This window comes from Phaethon aethereus (genome assembly GCF_964289735.1).
Source record: "Phaethon aethereus genome assembly, chromosome: 6".
NCBI lineage: Eukaryota > Metazoa > Chordata > Aves > Phaethontiformes > Phaethontidae > Phaethon > Phaethon aethereus.
In genome coordinates this window covers 26133138-26158303 of record NC_138580.1, presented here as the reverse complement: position 1 = coordinate 26158303, position 25166 = coordinate 26133138, and the positions used below count along the sequence as shown (strand labels likewise).

The 25166-nt window shown below is 35.5% G+C and overlaps 1 protein-coding gene across 2 annotated transcripts; it reads right to left on the bottom strand.

Moving 5' to 3' along the window:
* Nucleotides 1-595: 595 nt before the first annotated feature.
* On the bottom strand, nt 596-9697 carry PJVK (pejvakin; the record flags this gene model as incomplete). 2 transcript variants are annotated; one of them, XM_082001513.1, is made up of 6 exons in its annotated part: nt 9056-9697; nt 6662-6857; nt 5015-5156; nt 4182-4299; nt 2282-2386; nt 596-897 (listed from the first exon to the last, which is right to left on the bottom strand). In XM_082001513.1, the coding sequence occupies exons 1-6, from the start codon at nt 9264-9266 to the stop codon at nt 596-598; spliced, it is 1074 nt and encodes a 357-aa protein (XP_081857639.1). In that variant the 5' UTR covers nt 9267-9697. The 2 variants fall into 2 exon arrangements, with proteins under 2 accessions (XP_081857639.1, XP_081857640.1); XM_082001514.1 differs by lacking the exon at nt 2282-2386.
* Nucleotides 9698-25166: the final 15469 nt, after the last annotated feature.

The following is a 25166-nucleotide window of genomic DNA, read 5'->3' as shown; positions in this document are numbered from 1 at the left end:
CTGTGACCTAAAATGCAAATGCAGAAGGTGGACTGGCTGGTACTTCTAGAAATTTAAACAAACTTTTGATGTATGGTAATGGCATCCTAATATGGGATGCGTGTCCCTAGTTTTAGTTGTTCCCTTTTGTAAATGAAACGTTAGACTGAGCTAAGTTTTAGCAGGTTTTTTAATCTGATACTTAAATTAAACATTCATGAGAACACTAAATTATTAACAAATATTCTCATTTTACTATCATATGCCAGTATAGATAAAGGCAACATTTGGGGGTTCAACAAGAAGTTTGTGTAAACAGCTTAAAGTTCTAGCGTATATTTTGACATTATGACAATGCTGGTTAAAAGTACATTTCTCATTATGATAATGAAAGGAGAAGGTTCTAGAAAGAAGAAAAGCATATCAAGGAACGCATGAGGGAATTTTCAAGTAAAAGATCATTGTGAAGCAAATAATTTTAAGATAATTGTGTAATAAAATGTTTTGCACTTTCACTATTTTGCATTTCAACAGTTTGAGTCATATTTACTAATTCTGAAAAGTCTGTGGCACAGTTATGCCCATGTCTGCGACAAAAGGCACTTACCTAGCTCAGTTACTTTACTCTCTTATGCCAGAGGTCAAAACAGGGCACAGCATGCAATCGTACGTACTTTTGTCCATTAAAAGAGCACTCCAGGCATCCATAGACTGTCTCCCTTTTAGAACTTCCCATACCACAAAGGACACAGGGACCTTTGGGGATGTTGTTCTTAAGTAAATTAATTCGGATATGAGACCCTTCTCTGAGATAGCTTGTGGAGAGATCAGTCATGCTCGCAGCTTTTTCATAATAATCTGTAAAAAGGTCCTCCAAGTAAGCATCAGAGTTAGCAATGGTATCCACTACTCTTTCATCTGAAAAAGAACACACACAAAAAAGAGAAGCAATGATTTGTCATTACCTTATGTACTGTTTACAAAACAACCCATCAATCTAATTATGGAAATAACCAGTCCATGAAACCATTCTAAACATGCCACATTGTAGATTACTGCCCATCAAAAGCCCTGTGTGTCTTTAATTTCACAGAAGACACTGACAAAAGCCAGAAGTTTTTTGTATACAACCTATATAATTACAATATTTTTAGAAATACACCTAAAAGATAGGCATGAGGCAAGCTTTTAAAAAATTGGTGCCAAATCAAATCCGAGCTGCATACTTTCCTCTTTAACCATTTTCATTTTTGCATTTTTAGTGTTTTATTTTCTAAAAATCATTAATTCACTTTTTTTCCTAGTATTTACAAAAAAGCCCACCAATACTTCAAAGGTTTAGAAAATTTGGAGGACTCCATGTTGACCTCCTAGCAGATTTCTGAGCATCCAAACACCCTAGGAAGAAATCACTTTTGTAACTACCTAGTTTTTTCCTTTCTCCTTAGGGACTGATTAGTTTAGATTGGATGACAAACATTTAGGCAGCTCCAGCTATTGAGATGTATCATACCCACAGAAGACTTATTCCCTTAGTGTGGACTGGAGCAGCACTGAAGGCTTGGTCCTTAAAAGCCCTCTGATCAAGAACGGGATACAAATGGGGCAAGGACATCTATACGGAGCAGCCTTTAGAAGGATGAGTTTACTGCTCAACATTTACCTTCACACTCATATTTGCAGATTTCCAAAATACTTAGACCAAGAAGTGTTAAAAGAATAGGATCTTGTTCTGAAGAAAATATAGCTACATACAGTGATACTCAGTTTTGTTGGATGTTGTCTTCATATCAGAATGAGAAAGGAGAGCTATGATGGTATCATCTTTCCCATGTCCCTGCCATGTGAACATATAGCCTAAAGAGCACATCCAAATATTTAAATCAATATTGTTTGATATTTAAACTTAAAGTGTTTGCCCTGAAATATTAGTTATCGATTATAACTTCTATTGCATTACGCTAGCTGTAAATGGCAAGCATATGAAATAGTCTTAATGTTAACTGAATTTAGTTGTATAATTACTCCGTACCAGTTTGTCATCAGCCATAAATTTTTATTTTAAGACCTCTACAGTTTTAATGAACAGGAATACTATAAACTTGTTGTTTGTGAAAAAGTCAGATTCTCAAATATAAAATTTAATAATTTTACAGTTATTCAATACATGCGAAATTGAGAGGTACATTTTCCATCCAAACTTTCTTAGTTAAACATTCATCTTGCATACAAATTAAAGAAATAAAAATACACTCTTCATGCATTAACTAAGACATTTGGATATAAATATGAAAAGTCATACTTCGATGAAACAGATTACTCTTTAACCTCCTTAATTTGGTCAGTGAAGATGATCCAGATTTCTCTTTTTCAAATCCTCCTTTTGAAATTGGAGTTACACAGAGTTCTGTAAAAATTAAAAAATACGTTTTTAGAAGAAAATATAAAAGCAATAATTGCACAACAGAGTTTAATATGCTTTCTAATCTATAAAACTAACAGTGATTACATTCAACTTTGCTAATGTTTTTAATGGCTAGTACCACTTTTTAATACAAGTCTGCACACAGTAACAATTCATAAAATCAAGTGACACAGATTCAATGGGAATTTTAAAACGGTGGCTTTCAACATACATTGTCAGAGTTTGTTTCAGTTTATACACAATTTATGGCCATATTAAGGAACTAAGACATATAAATGGAAGCCCCACTTCTGAAGGAGAAACATTGCTATGAGCTCAGGTGAAACTAAAAATGAAAAATAATATGCAAGGCTGTGAGTTCTGTAGTCATCTCTTCCAACACCTAATCAACTACTAAAACTTTTTTTTTTAAATAAAAATAAGTATCACCTAAGTTTCTATCCATAACTTTAAAGGTTTCCTTTCAAATGAAATATAAGAATAATCAATTACAAGGAACTGAAAAAACATGTTTTAAACTTTCTCAATTGAGAATTCTATTTACACAAATACAAATACCAGCTTAATTGATTATTTCACTGATAATGACTTTAGGAAAAGCACTGTGCATGTACCTACCATTGCATAAAGGTAAAATAAAATTAAAACACTTTCAAAACTGAAATTAATGTTGAGCATTATGGAAGTGAATATAGAGAACCACTATACTGTATTACCTCTTTTAATCCAGTAATTATGCCTGGTTTGGAGTATATTTAAAGTTTTTACAGAAGGGTAAAGGTATCCCACGGTTCAGTAAAGAGGTGCTTTACAATGCAGAGTACCTGTCATGGAGGGTTTATACTGTGTATGCCAAAGGGTATGGAGCTATCTGCAACTTTTAAAAAATACTGCTGTACAGATCTGCAGAAATAAGGATTAGTTCCCTAACCAGGTTTTTATCTTGCTATTTACAGAAAGCCACAATGTTATGGAGAGTCAAGCAATTCATGAAACAGCTGAGTGACTCTCACAGAGGTTCCTGTATTTAAGCACGAGTCAGGTGGTTAAAACTACGAAGTTTTGTAACACTACTCCAGTCAGTAGGGAGTTTTGAATCTGATCTTGTCAAGTACTAGATCAAATCCAAAACTGACTTTCTGGTTTATTACAAACAATGTTGATAACATTAATAATGTGATAGGCTACACTTTAATTATGTAAATAATGTAAATACATAAGTGCTATCTTTTCCCCAAATGGAGAAAACCTTACAGGAGCTATGCAATTTTTTTATTAGTTTCCAGTATTTGTCATTATTTCTTCCTAAATATCTTCAGATATCCATATGTGGTAATGATGTATCAGACTGAAATTAAAGCCCCAACAGAAAAAAAAAGTTAGCTTAGTTTAGAAGTTCTGCACACTTTCTTCTTTACTTGGGTCTTTTTACTTGCCTATTTTATGCAAAACTGATCAGATGGTCTCATAAGCGTGTTCCTTACAGGCTAGAAATATAAGGAAGTGTTTTTTTCCATGCAACTGCGGGATTTTAAAAAAATTACAAAATCATACTTAATGTTTAAAAAATGTTTGCACGACAGACTATTTTCTAGCACCTGCATCATTTATCTTTTCAAGAATTGTTTCCCTTAAAGTCAGACTGCTTATGTGTATGAAATTCAAGCATACCATTGTATGGGATCAGGGCTTACATATATCAAGAGCAAGAAAACTGTTTTAAAACCTCACATCATTATAAATAATAGGAGTAATGACTGTAATGCACATCACTTACCAAAATTACCATCCAAATGAATGTAAAGTTCAAATACACTAAAAGCAATAGTTGTATGTGCAGGAAAAACAATGGCTTTGTCCCGCCCTTTATAATTCTGATCTTCAATAATGTGAAACTATAATTTAGAAAAACATCAAAAGAAAAATAGTTACAAATTGAAATGAAAAAGTAAAATAATATCTTAACTGTTTATATTGAGAATTATAATGCCAAGAGGAAGGCCTGAAATTGAAGATCAAATTTCACAACTAAGGAAATTTATATTAACAACTTTGCTTTTTAATGAAGTTTGATACAGAGATAGTAACTGAACTTGCATCACTCATTCAAAATTATGTGAATGATTGATAAATACTAGTCATGGGAAACCCTAGAAGATTCAGGTTCAATTATTCAAACAAACAGAAGAGCGAGAGGGAGAGGGAAGAAGAACATATGACAAGGAGTAAGATGCTGACCCTTGAGATAATAACCTGAAGTTCCAATGTGTTACAGAAGATGATTATAATAATGAAAGGTAGGTTATACATTTATGGGAGATTCAAACTAAGAAGTAGTAAATCCTACATTTTGCTGAGGCTTCACCCAAAGCAATGGCTCATTGTCTAGCCATCCTTTCATGCACCTCCCATCTCTCAGTCACATCAGCAATACTAACAAAAAAACCAACTTTTAATTTAGTTTATGTTGGTTCAATAATAGTGATTTACTTCAGATTTTTTCTGAGCTTACATCAGTAAAAATCAAATTAAATACAACCATAAAATTTATAAAAATGAGCTTTTTATGTTTGTTCATTTAAGTTACAGGACTTAGTCAAACATATTTACCCTCATCATCTCTCCACGCATTCCAGTATGGACGGTTAAGGAGCACTGCCTTGTAGTTCTAATACTTTCCATGACCACGCACAAAATTTCCATCCTACTTTTTCTTGATTGATGGACTAGACAATGATCAAAGTTTATTTTTCTAAAATCAAGAGGGAGGCAGGAAGCAAATTCAGAGATTATTAGCAATTTACAAAGCAGCTAATAGAATTAGTAACTTTAAATCAGTAAATAAATCGCTGTAACTTCTGTCTCATAGCAGTAAAACAACTGACTGAGGAGGTCTCTGGAAACTTAATATTGATGTTTAGTGTTTGGGAACAGAAGCACTAAAAATTGAAGGAAATCCAGTAATGTACAAATGTTAGAAAGGATAAGTGGGACATCCTAGAAAATTCCAAGTCTGTCCATCTGACGCTGTTCTTAGTAAGGAATTGTCAACACAGCCTAATTAATAATTACAACACAAATAATGTCAGTCAGTAAGAATTTATAGAAAATAGATAGTAAAAGCAATAGCTGTAATGCTGTACTTTTGGGCTTCTATAAAGCTTATGATGATGAAATGGTTTTGGTAAGAAGCCTATACAGGCTGGCATAAAGTCAGTGGATTAAAAACTGGTTAACCGGTACGTGTCAACTATAACTGAAAAAACCTTTACCACTTATAAATATGGAACAATCATGCAACAAGTGTTTGTAGGAGAATTTCTACAGGCATTGGCTCTTAGTCCTGTAAGACTGAATATTTTTATTGGGAGACTAGGACCTCTTCCCCCACCCCCAATTATTAATGATAATGTTTGGAGATTACAAATAAATGAGGAATAGGTAGGTACAGACCTAGAGAGGTTACGGATATAAAATGACATGCACTGCTTGGTAAATAACTACAAGGAAACAATATATTTTTGAAAATACCAAATGTCACATCATGCATAGTAAATAATTTACTGGGATGCAACATTGGGATTCACTGGGACGACATTGTGGCCAAGGGATAATCTTTGAAATACATACTAGAGAATTACACCTAAAATTAGTCACATCATATTTCTGTGTGTTTGACCTTTGTGCTAGCACTACAGGAACACCAAGTTCAGTTTCAGTGTACAGAGCCCAACAAAGATGTTAGAAAAATGGAGACTGCATTTAGAGAAGAGCCATAGGTTATGAAAAATTCAAGTAGATAAACCTACTTCGCTTTTCAAAGAAAAGGCTGTGTAATAAACTCATAATACCTTGAATTACTTACATTGGCAATAATACATATGGCGCTCTAGTTTATCAGACAAAGTCAAAGAAATCCTATTTCTGAAACCTTAAGTTGGGTAATACCATTCAAAGTAAATTTCAAATTTTCAACAGTATGGAATAACATAGATAGGACCTTGGATGGATTTGTTGGGGTTTTTCTCCTGAACCATGTGCTGTAATTCAAAGAATTAATTCAGAAAAATTCTACAGTCTGTGTTATACAGAAGGTCATGTGTCTATTCCCAGTGATCCAGTCTAGGACTCTTGGAAAATATCAGATGGTAACTGCTATTGCTTGGCTAAAAATAATCAAAACCTAACCATTTCAGAGTTTCAACCTAACTGTATGAAATATAATTATGGAACAGAAAACAAAATATATAATATAACCTTGTAGTAAGTTCTTTAAGTAATGTTGGTACTTCAACCTCATGTTTGGTCACTATGCCAAACGAAGCTTTAAAGGCAACAGAATCTGATCCAGCAACATCAAAACCAACATCATTCATTATCTGATTTCCTCTTCTACCATTAAGCGAAACATCTGATTTGTCTTCATAGTTGAGCAGCTGGTAAGATGAGACACCTGAGCAAAAGAAGATAACCATTGCGTGAAGAAAAGTCTGAACATAGTATTTTTACACAGCAAGAAGAGAATAAATGGTACTGTTCCTACTGTGTTTAGCCATTTCAATGTGAAATTCAGATATATATTGAGCACTTCTTTATCGGTGTTACTACTGATGACTAATGGAAAGAGACTGCACAGGGGTCTGAGGGATTTCTGTGCCTCTCTCTGGCAGTCTCGTGCCCATGTTCCTGCATGTTATATGTCCTGGGCATCAAATGGTGATTAGGGCTATTTCTACATTTCTGTGCTTACCATTATTGTCCTTAAGTACTTTTACCTGTAAGTAGGTTGTTAGTACTTGCATAAACGAGACATGTAGCATGTTCCTGGTTTACTGACAGAGGCTCTGAAACACAAAATGACTTAGTGGAGGCCACACAGAATATTAAAACTAGGAAAAAAATTAAAAGCCACTATGTGTAAAATAGTATTAATGAATTCTGACGAGATGCAATAGAAATGAACCCAACATTTTTTCATTTTTGCAATACGTGAAAGAGACATGAGTGTGCCAGTAACATTAACTTTGCCTTTTACCTGATATGTCACAATTAGAAAGACTTACCACAATTTCCATGTATGCCTGATGATTCCAGGGACTATGTCAGTTTATTTTGAAGGAAAGCAACAGATTAATTCTGACTTACTTGAAAGTTTGCATGGATTTATTGTGCAATCAAAGGGTAAGTACAAAAGCATTTCTATAATTCTTTCTTTATATCATTAAATACATTTCTGTTACACTAAACAGAAAAATATTAGAATGCATTGGTTGCCAAATTAAAATGAATAGAGCAAGTAGAACACAAGGATTAGGCATCCAAATACCTCTGAGAGTCTGGGTTTTACTCCCTTTTTTTTTTAATCCTTTGAAGTTTTTAGGATAAACTGACATTATGAAGTCACCTAGTATGAATCCTCTTTGTCTTTATTTTTAACAAAAAAAAAGGTTCATATTATTTTTCATAATTCTAAAAAGATTGCAAATGCTTGTATTTGTCACATAAAAAAAGAAATTCAATAACAAAGTTCTTTGCTTACATTAAAGGACAATACGTTCTGCACATGACATCTAACCTTTACAGAAAAGACTAGTAAGATTTTGTGAGACTTTTTAATGAGATTTTGCAACCTTTTGCTCAGACATTTTAATGAGATTTTTCAGGTTTTTTTCATTCAGTACAATCCAGTTGACTTGTCCTAAATGTAAAACTGGTAGGATTGGTAGGATTCCAATTTTCTTCATCATGCTTGCATCCTGGAATCACCCCTTTGCGGGATTAACCTGTATTTCTGTCATCTTGTGCTCATACTGCTTTGTTTTAGTAGAGTTTTTTATTAATGCAGTTATTGTGCAATTAATGTGATCAATACTTTCATCAAAATGGACCTCCTTTCAAAAGAAAATAAAGCGATGGAACTGTTTCGAGAAAATAGAGCATGTAGACAAGAATTACATAGACTTTTCAGAGGAAGGTGGAGGAAAATATAGGGAAAAAATATATATTCAACAATATAGTTGAATTTTGCACCTACTAATTTTCATAGAATTGCCTCAAAAATTTCTGATATTGCATAGCATCTGCAAACAGCAAAGTTAAGCTCTTTAAATACACAAAAAAGATTACAAATGTGGAAAAAAATCTTATGGAAATCCAATTACTCCAGTCAGATAGCTGTTGTCAAATGCTTCTGCCAGTGCAGAGCTCACTTCAACATCAGGGATTACTAGCATGGAATGTCTGCAGAACTGAGGTTATTCTTACATACTTAAAAGTGAGTATACAGAGAAAGGTGAACACTGAAAACAAATTTTAAGTAGCAATTAATCAACATACATCAATACATCTATCAGGAATCTGTTGTGATTTGTGAAAAAACACACGGCTTAACTGAATTTGTTTCATACTACTTTCAGAAAACATCAAGGCCTTTTCACTCTTTTTCCAGACAGCCCTTTTTTTTATTTTTTTTTTACCAGTTTGACTTGTACTTTTTTCTTAAATATTTGTAACATGACTAAGCAAGACAAATTTTATTACCCATATACTAAAGACCCATCATACTACCTCCACAGTTTAAACTATGTTTACTGTTCTGTATTTACCAGAAAACATGCATTTTTCCGCTTTGAAGAAAGATGGAAATCTTACCTGCAGAAATTTCTTTCTCCCCTTGGAGAATGTCTTTTAATGTGAAAGGCGTTGAAGCAAATTTAGATTTTTTTGAAAGCAAACATTTTCTTTTCTTAATCACAAGGCTCAGAGGTTGGTATTTATCAGCTTCACTGAGACTGGGCACTGGAACTAATCTTCCTCCATCCCCGACCTGTTTAACAAAGTTTTTGGTTGCAGCAGCAAACATATTATGACATTAGTAATAATAATAATAAAAATTTCTGTATCAAGTGTAACTTCCAGATGTCAAGCCCATGTTCAATTCTTTCTACAATGTTCTTTCAAACAAATTAACATGTTTAAAAAAAAAAAAAAAAAGCTGTCAAACTGTTTTTTTAGATCGAATTATATTTTGCTTGTAAAGAATCAACAGCATCTTAGCTACCAAGCTTCTATGGTGTATTGTTCAAGACTTCTCTCAAAGACCTTCAGTTAAGCTCTCTAATTCTGTATGATGAATAATGAATTACTAGTGTAAACTGATAGGGAAATGGTGGCCCTTTACTTGGCAGCTTAATGCCACTTTTTGAAAACAAAATTTACAATCTTACAAACAGAAGACAGTAACTTCTGCAACCCTTAGCTTCCCGTTAGGAGTTACTGATGTATTACTGTTTATTGGATCCTTGCTGCAGCTGAACGCTAGTGTTTTACCCACAACCAGCAAAGCAGCTCGGATGCTCTCCAGGAGACTGCCTGTATTACACATTCGTGAAAGCTGGTAGGTCTGCTGAGATGGTATTGCCTTTCAACAGCAGCTGCATAACCTACCTGTGAAAGCTCAGCCGGGGAGTAAGTGGTGCAAAGGTCTTCAGAAACACCTGGGCCAAAGTGCAAAATTAGAGATGGCTGGGGGCAGGGGGGAACAGCAGTGGGCTTTCATTATATGTTATTCTTCTCCTATAGACTCAGCTGTCTGTGACTCAAGAGCTAGTTTTGAGACAGGCCAACTGCCTTGTCTCAGACTAATGAGAAATGCACTAAATTGTGAGAATTATGCAAAATAATGAAAGTAAAATTGCAGACAGAAGTGAGATTATTGATATAGGATTAAGGAGAAGCTTAAGTATCTAAGAGGGGAAACACCAGTGTAAAAAGATTTAAAATTGTAAAGGGGAAAAAAGAGAGTCATTAGACAGCACCATGGAAGATCTGTGAGGGAGGCAGCAGGAGCCGACCCGTCCTCATGTAAACAATGACTTGATTTTCTTGCAAGAGGGGTGAGCGCACAACTGCTAAACCTTGTAGCACGTCTTCCAGAGACTCCTTTTGTGGTTACAGTAGGTAAAACATCAGCCACAGGCTTGTAAAGCTACACTTTAATATGAATGTTATCCCTGGTTGCCAGGTAAAAACTTTTGTTTGGTTGGCTTTTTTCCTGAAGTAGCGTTTTCACATGAAAGCATTTTAAGGACGGTGTTTATATGATCATTTATTTAATAATTTAACATGTTTCAATTTAGTTCTTTCCAATACCTCTGTAACTATTTTTAAACATTCAGAGTATCAGGAAGTCCAACAAAAAGGTAAAGAGGAGTATATTACCTCAGCTATCTAAGATGAAATGAAAGCCAGAGCTTTCTGCTTACTCTAGAGGGTGCTGAAAAATTGAAGCTTTTGGTTATATATAGACTTTGAACTGAAATCATGTGAAATGCTGCGATTCAGTCTGACTGTAGTTCATATTACACGACACTAACAAAAAACCCCATACATATTTACTCAAAACACATTAACAGAACTTAAAAAGTTTTAAATGGAAGGAAAAGCTAAGGAAATTCTTAAATTAAAATTGTCCATTCAGTCTTGATTTAGATTTATCCTGTCTACGTCTTACAAGTGTTTCACAGGATAGTATTTTTTCTACAGGTTATTAAGTGCAGCTGGCACTGTTTAGCCAATACGTATTTGCATTTCTCTTGCTTAGTGTGTGGTCATAGATCATACTCAATCTGATCCTAGCACTAATTTTGATAACTGTTTCATTTGATACGTTTACGTGGTACTCCTGTTACTCTAACACCCTATAAGCCACCAAAAATGCTGTAGCAGCTGTTTGTATTATCCTCATGCACCAGGCCAGAGAACAGGAGTGCAACTACATTAACATTGCCATGTTCAGAAAACATTCACTAATTCTGCACATCCAAGTGAAGAAACCTAAGCTATCTCCCCCACCCCTCCAGTACTAGGCACTTTTGTACTTGGCACACAAGCGTACTTATGAACTTCCAGCATTCCTGCAGGCCTGGTAGTCTCTCATTTTGGGCAACCAATAAATGAAAAACATGCTGGGCATACACTATGCCTGAGTCCTGAGCCAGCACCTTCATAAAAAAAAAAAATCTTGCCTTGTCTCGCTAAGTTGTGCAGATGAAAATCTTTGCTCAAGCCTACTTTTGGGGAGTGCCAGGGCTGTAACCTTCCATACCCCTTAGCACAGAACCACGTAACAATAGTGACAAGGCATCCCATTTGCCTTCACTATGCAGGATCTTTCATATAAGAACAAAAGGACTTTTCTAGCCCGTTTTTAGCCCCCCTTTATACGCTACTGGAACAAGGTCAGGCTTGAACCCTCACCATGACCCAGGCAGCTTTTTAAAAAACAAGTGAAAAAATATGACCAAACCCCACAACCCTGCTTGCCTAGTATCCCTCCATGATGACCTTTGTTCTTAAGTGAGCCCCCCGAATCACATACAAACTCATTGTTGGTATCAGAGACAAAATTATTCCTCCAGTTTCCCCATTTTCGTGATCATGAGAACACACTTCCTCTGTGTTACCCCTTCTCTCTCTAATTATATACACTGTCACCCTTGTAAATAAATAAATAAGTCAAGATTCTTACGGGCAGAAGCCTCATTTGCCAACTCATCTGCAGAGCAGGTTCATCTATAGTTGGAAGGAGGAATTCTGTGCAAGAAAAAATACGAAGTAATGTAAAGATATAATGCTCTATTTTTATGGGTTTTTAATTGATTTTCCTGTCCCTATAACTCTAGCTTAACTCTGCTCTCTGCTCCTAACTACCGCGCTGTTCTACTTCTGTTTGAGCTGTCCACCCCCAGCAGACTGAAGGTGTCCCTAAGCTTGCCAATGGACATCAGACGCTTCAACATGGGGAGCAGTTTCAAGGTAGCTTATTCAGCTCTGTGTTGTGCAGTTTCTTTGCTATATCTGCACCTGGAATAAATAGCAAGATAGTTTACTTCATATCCAGGATGAGTTCTGTTTCTTCAGAATGGGTCTTAGCCATGGAGTATTAACAGAGCAAGCAAGTACTAGCTATATATGCTTAAATACTGTATTTTTTCCTTACATCATATTGATATGAACCTGGAGATTATTTAATAGTAAATTTAGAGGACAGTCCTGCTTTCTGCATAACCTTTGAGGATGCAGAATGCTTTTTTGTAGTTATTAGGTAACTCCATAATGATTTTTGGTTTATTATTAGATAGTTATCCTACATTATCCCTGCAGGAATGTTCGATACCTGTAATTATGAGGTGTCTAAAGATGCATTTATAGGTTGACCTAAGGTATGTGCAAGCTAGAGGCTTGTCTAGAGGAATTGACAATGTGGAATTATCTCACTAATTTAAATCCAGAAATCTGGAATCATCTGCAGATGATTGACGCTTCTGTAATCCACATGAACTGATCTAATTTTAATTTTTTTCTTGTCACAGTCAACCGTATCATAAAATTAGTATGACTCACCAGTCAGTTGAGGGGAGAAAAAAAGTCTTCAATGTTAACTGACTGGAGTTAGTGTTTCAGTTAACTAACTGGAGTTGGTGTTTCACTTGAAAGGGTTAAGCTCACATAATCGGTACCAAATTACACTGGTAATTTGTTTAATACCTTCTTCGTGTACAAAAAAGTGCTGTCAGTTGCCAGACCACTTGACTTAAATGCCTTTGAACCATATTACATTTACCTACAGATCTTTACAGAAGAAAAAGTGCAAGAATTTAACACCTAAAACCAGCAAAATAAAATGCTACTGAAAAAATTACTTGCTAAATTCCATAACTTTCTAGCAGATGGCGTGAGTATTTCCCTAGAAAGCAAGGATCTGTACAATATAGATCCTGGTATATTTCAGGATATATATCTATCTTGTTATACTAACAAAAATAACAATTTATAGGACCAAATGTGGCCCTTATTACATATATGGGGGTTTTTTTACTACCTAAGTGGTTTTAACAGCACTTGACTTTCCCCCCCCCCCCAGATGGAGCTTGCCTAGAGATTTTCTTGTATAAGCAAAACCAGTCAGTTTAATACCATGACCTACATCATTTCACAGCTGCTGAGTATGAAGACAGTACCGCTGTCATGCTGAACTCCTGGTCTAGCAGTTTGCTAGGGTACTGGGGTCACTTGGCGTAATGCTTGCAGTGATTGCTGCTCACAAAGCATTATGGTATTTAGAGGCCATTGTGGGAAGAAAAGTAAGTTAAAGCAACATAAAGGTTTTCAGCAGACTTACCTTCAGCAGAGATACTTCCATGTTGGATTTCCTTATAATATATTTCAAGTGCAGCGAAAATTTTAAATCAGTTCACAAATGCTATTTTCATTATGCAATATAGGTGAACAATTAAATTAGCTATGTCAGTATTAAGTTCTCAATTTGGTAAAACAGTAAAAAAATGTAGTCACTTCTTGTGTATCTGAAACTTAATTGGTTCCTTATGGAAACCTCTCTGGGCTGCAGGATAAGTAGACCGTATCAAAGTTAGGGAACTCAGAAATTCAAGGAGGCAACTCATCAAAAGCCTAGTCCTACAATGTTGTAAGTTCCCCACATTTAAAGTATGTTTTACTTCTTGTGGAGCCAGATCCTTTTGAATATTCCACTACTATCTGTAGCCTTAGGAGAAAATTTTAATGAGAAGCTTCTAGAGGTAAGTATTTTAATAGACTTTTATGTTTTATTTATATGGGACGTGTGTGTAAACATTTTCTTCACCAATTAGAATGGATTTGGAAAAAAGCTTAAAAGGTGCAGGAAACACTGTTGTCCTTTTCTATGTAGATATCTAAAACATACCATTAGGGCTGTTCTAAATTATTTTCAAGGTCACTTTTAACAGTCTGTTTGGAAGACTATTACAATTACATGCACTCACTATTACTATGTTTCCTATGTAACAGCCTTCAAGTTTACAGCTCAAGTAAACTCTGTTGGAGCCTACTTCTATTCTCTGCCACAGAATAGACTGTGATAATACATATTCATAGACCGTGTTACAGTACACATAAAAGGCAGCTCTCCTGCCAGGAGGTGCTGTATTATAGCGTGCCACTTGCCCAGCAATCACAGTATTAAAAGCTGCACTATACTGTAAGCATTACATCAACGAAAGGCTATAAGATGTGGCATTCAACTGACTTATCTATGGCTTCTGGTTGACATTATCCCCCTTTCAGCTTTATACACACATCTGTTGACTTGGTGAAAAGGGAATGTGTTGCACAGTTGGTTCCTTTGTACCACTTCACTGCCTTCTTCCTAGAGCCATGTTAATGATGAAAACGAAACACAGAAGAGAATCAGGAGCATATGTTCTGGTGACAGTTTTATATGCTCTTTCACAGACCTACCTTTCAGGTTTCAGACCTTTGTTCAGAGATGTGCAGACTACTTGGTCTGTGTTTTATGCGTCCATCTTTAAATGATATGATATTAAATGACTATCACTGGCTAAAGTGTATGAAATATCCCAACTTGTGCTTCTTTGTAATGGCCCTAATATTATTTGCAGTATTTTTAATGGGCAGATGGATGCGTTAGCTGTGAAGCATTTACTAATAAGAAATGCAAAAGTAGTACTCAAGGGAGAGATTTGCTGAGATAGTATATTGGCATTTAAACTTACTACCTATGAGAAGCAGGCACATCTTTCAGCCAAAAGAGGTGGTCACTTGTTGCATAAACATTACTGCATATAATGAACCTACTTTCATCATCTAGCATTATTAGCTTGTGAAGAGAAATCTGGAAACAAACAAGCCAGTGCGACCTAAAGTAGCTTTAATGCTACCTTTCTTTTGGAGGATGCTGCCCAAATGGCTAAATCTGTGTTTTCCAGCATCTGTGAGTGGGTGTGTCTGTGTTAAAGGTCAGCTTCATAGGCTTGTGCATCCACCCGAATGAGAGTGCAGAATTGTAGCTGCTGCTGCTGTGCCGCTATGTCTGAAGAAAGATTATAAAACAAAGGATTTGTCTACCATGATATAATTCACATTGTCCACGCTGATCAGTCTGATGGGCACTGGTACAGTTATCTCTATACAATATTTCTTTCAGTAGCAGACACATCTTGTTCCTTGCTGCTTCTCCCTGTGTTTTAATCTGAGCAGCAGGCTTGAACTGAATTTATTTTTGGCATTACCACTAGCTGTTCTGTGATACTGGGCTATTAACCTCAGTCTATGAAACCTACTGTATGTGGCTGTGGTAATATAGCACTTCCCTGAGCAGGATATGGCAAGAACTGACTAGTATTATAAAGTACTCTCAGATCTTTGGGTAGACCGTATTTATAAACAGACAAAAATGAAGTAGGTGTTTGCAGGGCATGCAAGAATTCAGTATCCTCTTTCATAATCACCTCCATGCTTATTCAGGCTGTTCCTTTTCATGCTGCCAAGAATACTTCCTCATCTAGTTTCCTAATTTATTTTTTTCATATGTGTAGGCATAAAATAAGAAGATACTTGAGCAGTTTCCAAATAATAAACATTTTAACAGAGAGATGACATAAAAAATTCTTGTCACCAAACATAAAAAGCAGCCTGACTAATACTGATGTACTAGGTTGGCTAATCAGCATTTAAGTGAAATCAGCTCTTGAACTAGAAACGAAGAATGGATGTGCCCTTGTGCTGCATCACCTCAATTTTTTGACTGCTAAATGTAAAGCCAGGCCCTCAAAAATAACCTGCTTAAAGAGGAACTTAAAAGACAATCTACACCTTAAATTTTATCAGTTAAAAAAAAAAAACCTCACTGTTCTTACCAGAACTTGTAGTCCAACTTGCAGTCCAACATGTGTAACCTTTTGGAAATGTTCAACTATACTTTTTTCATCCACTGACTTGTCAAAAAACCTGCTCAAGAAACCTGGGGTGGGAGTGAAATTTGAGCTAGTAATTCCTTTCATTTCTTTGCTGAAGGAAATATAGGCAGGCAGTCATCAGTGAGAAAAGCAACTACGTATTTGATTTTTACATTGGAACTTTTCCATGTGATTACAAATGTAATCTAATGTGATCTAATCACAGGTAAAAAACATCTTCACACCAGACTGATGTCTGTAACGTGTTTATGCACACTTTATTAACTTGTTCTGAATTCTTTTTAAATTTACCATTATTAATATGCACTTGGGATACAGATAGGGGATACACAATGTAGCCTGTCTCTTAGCTACTCTGCCTAATAGTTACATCTTAGACACAGCTTTCAGAAAAAGCACAGTCTAAATAGAAGACACTTTATTTACTGGCCTTGAGTAAAATTAGACTCACCACTCAGTCAAAATAAACGACAGAGTACCTCCTCAGCTAGCCCACAGTACCTCATTAGTTTTGAATGATATTTCAACTTAGTTACTTTTAATTTGATTTAGTAATGATTACTTACTTGAAAAATAATTTTGCATATTCAGGTGCTGGAAGAGTCAACATTGCATACTTGTGGTTTTTAACATTTAGACCAACTTAAATATTTAATAAGCCAACAAGGACTTGGAGAACCATGTGGCTTGATATGTTGGCTGAGCAAAAATGCTGTGTATCATCACATCAGAACAGATTTTTATACCAGCAGTGAAACTTGGAACAGCTTTCTGTGGACAACTCCTTCAGCTGAGTCAGGATGAAATCTTGTCAATAGCTTCCCACACTGTCTCACTTCAGCACACCACAGTGCCTACATATTTGTGGTTAAGAAGAAGTATCATCTGTCTCTTGGTTAGATAAAATTTAAATATAAAATTTACTTTCATACTTAAGTAAGAGCTTTTATGCTAAATTAGATGTCAGATTAGTAGTGCTGCCTCACAGGCCTCTTGCACTCTAATCTATTCCCAAAGGTTTGCTGTGTTGTTTTTTTAATCAATTAAGTAATGATATACAGCTTTTCAAACTTCACTTATGCACAGTAATTTTGCTGAGCAACAGTCATTGAAAAGTGTTAGATTGTTTTGCAAAGCATTCAGAAGCAAAGTAGGGAATCCCAACTATACAACTGTGAGACCACAGCTGCATTTCACTCGTAGAATTGTTTAACAGGGAATAAGCTTCCAGCGTACAACCTGGCTCAGAGCACCAGTTTGGACGAGATCAGATGTGTACTCTGACACAAGAAAGAAAGCATTGCCATTCATGAAAAAAGTGTTTTCCCTTCCTCTGTTGTTGCTTCCACTCAGGCAGCATTCCAGACTTTTGAACTCTTGTTCTTTTTACAATGCCAAGAAACAACAAAAACCTTAATTTCTCCTCCCAACCAAATTCTTGTTTTCTATTATGCTTTCATTTTAAATAAAATGTATTTGATTTAAGGGCTGAACAACTGACAAGAACACATAATAGACAAAACCCACACACTGTTATTTTCCCAAGATGCCAAAAGGGGTGGGTGTCAAGTAATTCTTTTGTTTTCCTCATTTCCACACTTCTTTTTTCAATTTTATTAGAGAACATCAGGAGCCATTTTCCCTACACCCTCTCACAAAACTTGAGAAACATACTGCAAGCTCCCTTTAATCACAAAGACCAAGCTGAAGTGAAAAAAAAAAAAAGCAAAAGGCTCTTACCAGCTGTAGCATGAAGATAAAACCAGGAACTGCCAAAAAGAAAATCATCTTCTTTGAGACTGCAGTTGGTAGCTCCTGCCAGATTTAAAGGAACTGCACAGAGAATCACATGGGAAAAGTTTTTTTTAAATAATCCTGCAGTAGAAAAAGGTTAGAAAGGAACAGGATGACACTAGTGAGAAGCCACTGTTTCAGCGCTATTGCTGCCACTATCACCCACTTCTCCAAAATCAATCTGTACGATATATTAAGAATTTTACGATTATTCATCAATTCACTTAACTAGTTACAAACAGTCCATTCAAGAACCATATTCTACAGTGTTTCTTATGTTAATAAATCAGAACACAGATGACAGCAGTTTAAACAGTGTACATAGAGATTTATTAGAACAAGCACTAATAGCAGCAGTGTACAGAGTGATGGAGACAATGTACTGTATGCATTGAACAATAATAATTATACAATTGCACTTCTTCAGAGATCTATTAGAAAATGCTTTTCAGTAAACAGTTTCCCAAATCTAGCATTGTTTGGATTTGCCTCTGAGGAAATAAATACAAAAAATATGCTTTTTTTTTTTTTTGGTAAGGCATTAGCAACATTCATTGGCAGGCTAAACAAGTCATTTGTACATGCATTATCCAGTTACATTGCAACAGGTAAAAGAGCATCTTGTTTCCTCAAAAAATGTGTGTGTGTTTTTTGGACACAATATCCTGGTAAATCCAGCTCAGCCTGAAGGAAACAGATGACATCTTTTGTTACACTTTAGAGCACAACATAAACTATAGCATAGCCAAGTTCAACCTTTACTTCCCACCAGAAGCTGTAGGACCTCCCTTAGTTGGAGTTGGTATTATGGGTATTGTGCATACCACATACATCACTGGAGTAAAGTCTCAATTAATTTATTTTGTTTACTATTTCCCCCACTACCACCTCCCTGAATCATATGGCCAAAGGATGCTTGACTGTAATCGACATTAACTACTGTATGAGCTTGGTTTTTATTGCATGAGATGTAGTCAGCATGAGGCCTCATCTGCATTCTGGACTACTACAACAGTATGTTCAAAACCAACTCATGAGTGCAAAGACACAGAATAAGTGTTGCAGCTGCATTATGTGGGAACTTAAAACCTGTTTTTTTGTTTTTGGTTTTTTTTTTTCCTGCTCCTTCCTGGCTAGGTTCAATCGCTGAAGTAGCCAGAGAACTCGATATACCAAAAAAAGCAATTCTATTTACGTGCTAAAGCCTAGAAGGAGAGGAGGGAGGCACTTTCTCACATTCATGCTTTTCTAGGCTGAGATTAGGAGCATGCTCTTAGTTAGCCACCCCCTTCTTCGCAAATCAGAAGGATTAGCCTCTTTTTTTGACTGGCATACAGTACTAGCAACCCTCACTCTGGGCTGGCACCATCTTGGGGAAAGTACAGAGAAATAGAGACAGGAATTGCAAATACTCTTACAATTAAGCTTGCCAGAATGAGATATAATATGATGAATTGTCTTTGATTTAATCTCCTGTTCTTTCTTCCAAATGTCATACATAATTGAGCTTTGCAGAGACATGAAGTTAACTGTTTTTTAAATACTACAAAGCCCCAGAATAAGGTCCCAAAATGCACGAGAGTCAAAGGAAAGTCAAATATATTGCTCTGACTGACAAGCAGTCAAACCAGATATATTTCACACATTTATCTTCCACAAGACAGTGCACATGTTCAAAATTAAGCTTAAGTGTAACTAGCTGAATACCTAGGCTTGACTACACATTAGGCCAATGGTTGAAATAGACTTGGGCAGCTAGATCATCCACTCACCTGGAAGCTCACCGAGTTCAATGGAGTACCAACAGCAGCTCAGCCTCATCGGCACAGGTGCTTATTTGTTTACACATGTAGGAATTAAAAATCAAGTACTATAAAGCATAGTGTAACCAGGTACATTGTTTTGATTTCTTAGGAATGTCACTGTTGAGACTTTTTATTTGAACTTCAGTATCTACACGTTTCAAACTGAATTCAGTGAGACTGCAATGTTTATGTTAACTACATATTGGTGCCCGTGCAAGATCAGAGCCCAAGCAGATAAAGCAGAAACAAAAATCCGAGATGTGCATTGCTGATTAACTCTTGCATGTGAAATAAGTCTATGCATTTGGAATACACAAATTATATCCTACCTCTGTTATTCCTCAGCTGTTGATGCTTAGTAACTACCTAAGCAATACAATTGTTTTTACAGGCACGATTACAGCCAGTATTTGGAGTCAGAATTAATAAGATGTAAAGAAAGGTTTTCATCCTGAAAGATACTCCAAACTTGTGAATACTCAAGCACAAATTAATGCATTTGCAGGAAAGCAATCAAGATCAATCAAGATTATTTTTTTAAATGTTAAATTACTGACTGTACTATGAAGGACTAAACTTGTACTTTCAAAAATTGCGATACTTCAAGTAGCTAGTACAGTTTTCCAAACAAATATTTGCAAATCAATTTTCTATCGAGTTATTTAGAAATTATGGTACTGACTTTTTTTTCCAGTATCCTTTTCTTCCTCATCTTGTTATGGAAGTCCACAGCAAACTTCTGAGCATAAAATTAAGGGTGCTGCAGGTGTGGTTTAATATTACAGTGCTCAAAAAGAATGCCTTCTGCAACATTTGGGTAGCTGGGTACAGAAGCATTTATGCTTTTTATTTTCTTTCTTTCCCTTAAGTAACAGTTTTCTATTGCTTTCAAACAACAGAAAAAAATCTGTCTGGTGCATCTAGGTACACAGACTCTTTCTAGTTACAGTCTGTTATCTCTCCCTAAAATAGAGACTGTCTACCCAGTACTCAAACGTAGCACTGGCTCTGTATGTTAGGCTTCTAGAAAGCAACGATTTGCCTTTAAAATTTATCTTAAAAAGCATGAAGCGAGTTTCTGCATACTTTTCTAAACTGCCATAATATCATAATCACAGTGGAAAGACTCTGAGGATCTCCTTTTACAAGTAAGCTACACAGATATGTGTAAGAAAAAAAACAGATTTGGGGTTTTTTTTTTTTGTAGAATGAGCACAGGGTTATGGGCAATTAACAACAAATGCTCTTTTAGCTATTTAGGTTTTGACATTTTGGCCCCCTAAAGAATTGGTGCAAGGCTGTTACTCATCTGAAATTAAAGGCTGTTAAAAACAAAGAAGCTCAGTAAGGCAATGTAAAATAGGCAACTAATCTAAACCTCACTCTTCTAAAGGCATTCTCAGAGTCTGAGCAAGGCATAAATACTAAAATTTACTACATTTCATACATGTGCGCATGGGATCTAATCTCGCAAAAAAAGTGTGACATTATTCCCAATTCATATTAACTTTGTGCAAAAATGAGAGAAGATACAGAATTCTTTGCTGTTGAAATACTGAGAAATCATAATTCACTGAAAGTTATCACTTTCCTACCCAGGAAAGTAGATAAAGGCCCAAAGAAGACTCTTGCTAGTGTTTACAACAAAGAAATAATATCCTAATACAGAACTATCATAATGATCTCTCTAGATACCACAGTAGTTTAATTATATGATGGCTTTTTATGTGCTAAATAAAGTATCTGCTTCAGACAAACTAGCAGTAACAGATAAAGAACAAGAAGTTTGTTATGCATTTTGGTGAAGGAAAAGATTTCAGACATCAGATGCTAGCAGCCTGATTTCTTACTCATTTTATAGTAAATAACACAGACAAAATCAACATACAAAGAAAAATCCCATCCACAAAAGCCCACTGATATTTCTGTTTGGTCCAAGGATGAAATTTTAGTGAGTAAGCACTATCGGTCCATGTCGCTCTGAGAACTGGAGATTTAGAAAGATCTAAGCATTAGGTGCAAGACAGAAGCACCACTCTTCCTGTCTGCAGTGTTTCAAACACTGTTTAATTTTTAAAACTCAAACTTCACATGTAATTAATTCTTAGTGAGGAATGAATGTTTGAAAACAATTAGTTTAGAAATAATTATAAGGAAACAAGAACAGTGCTTTTGCTAATTAGAGCAAAAGCTTAACTAAGGTAGAAGTTGCCATCTTTGCATTTATGCCAGCATATCAAAATACATTCATCAGCATTTATTTCTCAGCTCATAGTCAGGTCTTGTTTGAGACTCAGCTGAACATAAAATTTATTGTGATCTGAATTTATTATACTATATTTCAAGCACTAAAGAATACCAGTAACACTTATTTCAAGAAATAAATAGATGTAATTTCTAACCTCAAATTGGAATGATAATTTTCAATTATTATGTCAGCTTCATGCTAGGTGACAAAGCAAGTTTAATACATGTATGTATAATTTTACTATTGGTGATCCAATCTCAAGATATTTTATAAAATATGATGCAAATACACAGATAATTGAAGGTCTCGTCTGTATTTTGTCAACATAGTTAAAAAAGATATCCTGAATTTCCCTTTGCCTGGAAAATACTGAGGATTAAACTTACACTAATTTTATTAATATTGATGTAACATTCCTTGTTCAGGTGAATTTAACAAAGGAAGACAGAGCATTCAGCATAGGACTACTAGAAAAGAAATCTGAGTTTGCAGTCCTGACTAACATTGATCGTCCCTGGTGGACCTCACAAACCCTGGTCCACAAGTGCAATCATAAATAGTAATACAACTTCAGAAGAAGATTTTGTGTGTGTGGCTACACTGACTTAACACAAGGAAACAGTATCTCAGTGAAGAAGAACAGTTCTGGTTGAATATTTATCACTGTGTGTCCTGCTCTTCTATAGCTTACATCATTTTGATGCTCAGGGTGTAAAAGGTAAGTTACCCACTTCAGACTTTTTGAAGCAATCTCCTCACGTCTTCCCTTTTTGCATCCCTAATGTTCTGGGCCAGCAACACTATACATTAGCATAAGATACCCCTCTTTTATTAATGCAAACCATTAAAAGTAGCAGTCAATATGGAAATGACTTTTAGTGTTTCATAGGTGACAATATCTGGATTGTTGCTCCAGGAGTACTAATAACTAGCTTTACCATACTTCAATGAATTATTCATAGGTCAAGACAGAATATATTACACATTGCTGATTATATATTCCAACTTTATGGTTTCCTTATCTATAAAATATGTTAACTCCTTTTGTCCACATTACTGATACACCTTCAGCTAAATGCTGCCTACAGTCATTTTTATTTATAAAAGGAATAAAAACTTCCCTTCACCTTCAAAATTAATTCCGAGCAAATGTCACCAATTTTCCCCTTTTTCAGGTTGTCATGGATCAGTGGAAAGAAATATGGTATTAAGATAACCTGCCTAAAATAGATTCATCAGCTCTACTGACATTATAATTCATAAAAGTTAGAAAACTTTCTATTTTGTTACAGCTGTGCCACTGACAGGGCTGCTGTTACTAGTTTCACTGTTCTACACTGTAGTCTCTCCCTTCCTTTTCATTTCTGAGGTTTCTCAAAGATCACAAAGAAAGGGGCAGGGGGGGAGAATAAAGATATGATTGGTTTACAATACTACAAAACTTGACAAAGGAGGACATGGGTTTATACAACACCTACAAGTACATTGCTATCACTTTTTAAACCTATAAGATACCATATAAAAATGCTTTTATACAGAGGCTTTCAGTTTAGTGGAAGAAAGACATAGTTTACACCAAAGCTAATGAGTGAAGGTGTTTTACATTCTTAGTTTAAACAGCAAATAATGTATTTGCTTTTGTAAGTAGATGCCTTACAATATATAATACAAAAATAAAATAAATTGCTGTAAATAAGCCATTTCTCTGAGCTTACCAAGATTTGCAACATTCTTGTGGGTGCCACTCACTGTTTTAATGGAGCTCAGGGAGATATCCTCCCCAGGAATAATTAAACCTTTATTAACACACTTAGTCTAGATTCTTCTGTTAAAAAACAAAAAGGGAGGAAAAAAAGAAGACCTTTCTCCATGATACTACTTTTTATACTAAATATACCTTTACAACTTTGAGCACATTAACAAAAACCCTTAGTTGCCACTGTATCCCTGCCTACGTCAACTTTTATCAATATATGCTCTAAAGAGAAAATTCAAGTTTTACACAATTTTGATGACTGTTACTTAATGACAGAGAGCAAGAAAACCCAAGATAGTACTTCCAGCTTCAGTAGCTGCCAAGGTACGTGGTTATGACATAGTAAACTTTGTTAGCTTTCTCCCAGGGTGTGTATAACATGAGGTGACTGGTGAGGCCATTACAGTGTTATACCCTTCTGTCAATATTAATCTTTTTCCCTTGGCTGGGCCAAATGCTCTAGCTTAACCCCTCCTGTCATTTTAGCATATGAATACAGATACCTTTTCCTTTCAGGTGGATATAATCTGATAACTCTCCTTTACTTTCATTATGCAGCTCCAGTATTAGTAATGACATCTAAAATAGAGTTAATTCCTCAGATTACGACTGCAGCCAACGCCATGTTAAACAGCTAGTTTTTAACTAACATCTCTGCACCAGACAATATTCAAAATCATATAAAACAAGGACACCACACAAACCTTCCCTATACTAACAGAGCTTTGCTAGTGAAAGCAAGTTTTGCAAAACTCACAGAGAACTGGCATGTTTAGCCATCTCGGTTATTGTGCAAGTATAAATGAATCTCCTCTCCCTTCCAGCGTATTTTTAAAAATTCAGATTTTTTGAGAGAAACTCTACACTCTGCCTTGTTTGAGGGTGAGAAAATCCCATGTTACCTCCATGGGAAACAGAGGGTATGGCCCAGATGTAAGCTCCTTACCAGGTGCCCATGAGAGCAGAACTAGTGCTGGCTCCTAGTGTGCCTTAAGCTTTGTCTAATTTGTTTCTATTAAGCTCTGACAGTGTTCAGTAGGGAATTAAGGGCAATTATCTTTCAAAACTGTGTCATGTACATACACTGCAATACTCGACATATGCCTAGCATGTGCTATTCAAACAAAACCCACAAATGCCATACAAGCTCATTCAGAGTCAGAAGTTCAAAATGAGGAGAAAGAAAAAAAAGTAATGTTATTTGTAAGATAAAAAGATTGTTATAGTAGGTGTTCATTTCTAAAACCAAATACAAAAAAGTTTATTTCATGCAGCTTATATCTGTCTAAAATTAGAATGGGTGTCTAGATGACTTTTTAATCACAGTGATACCGTACGAAAATCAATTCATATTCAAACAGTATCTCCCAGTGAGATAACA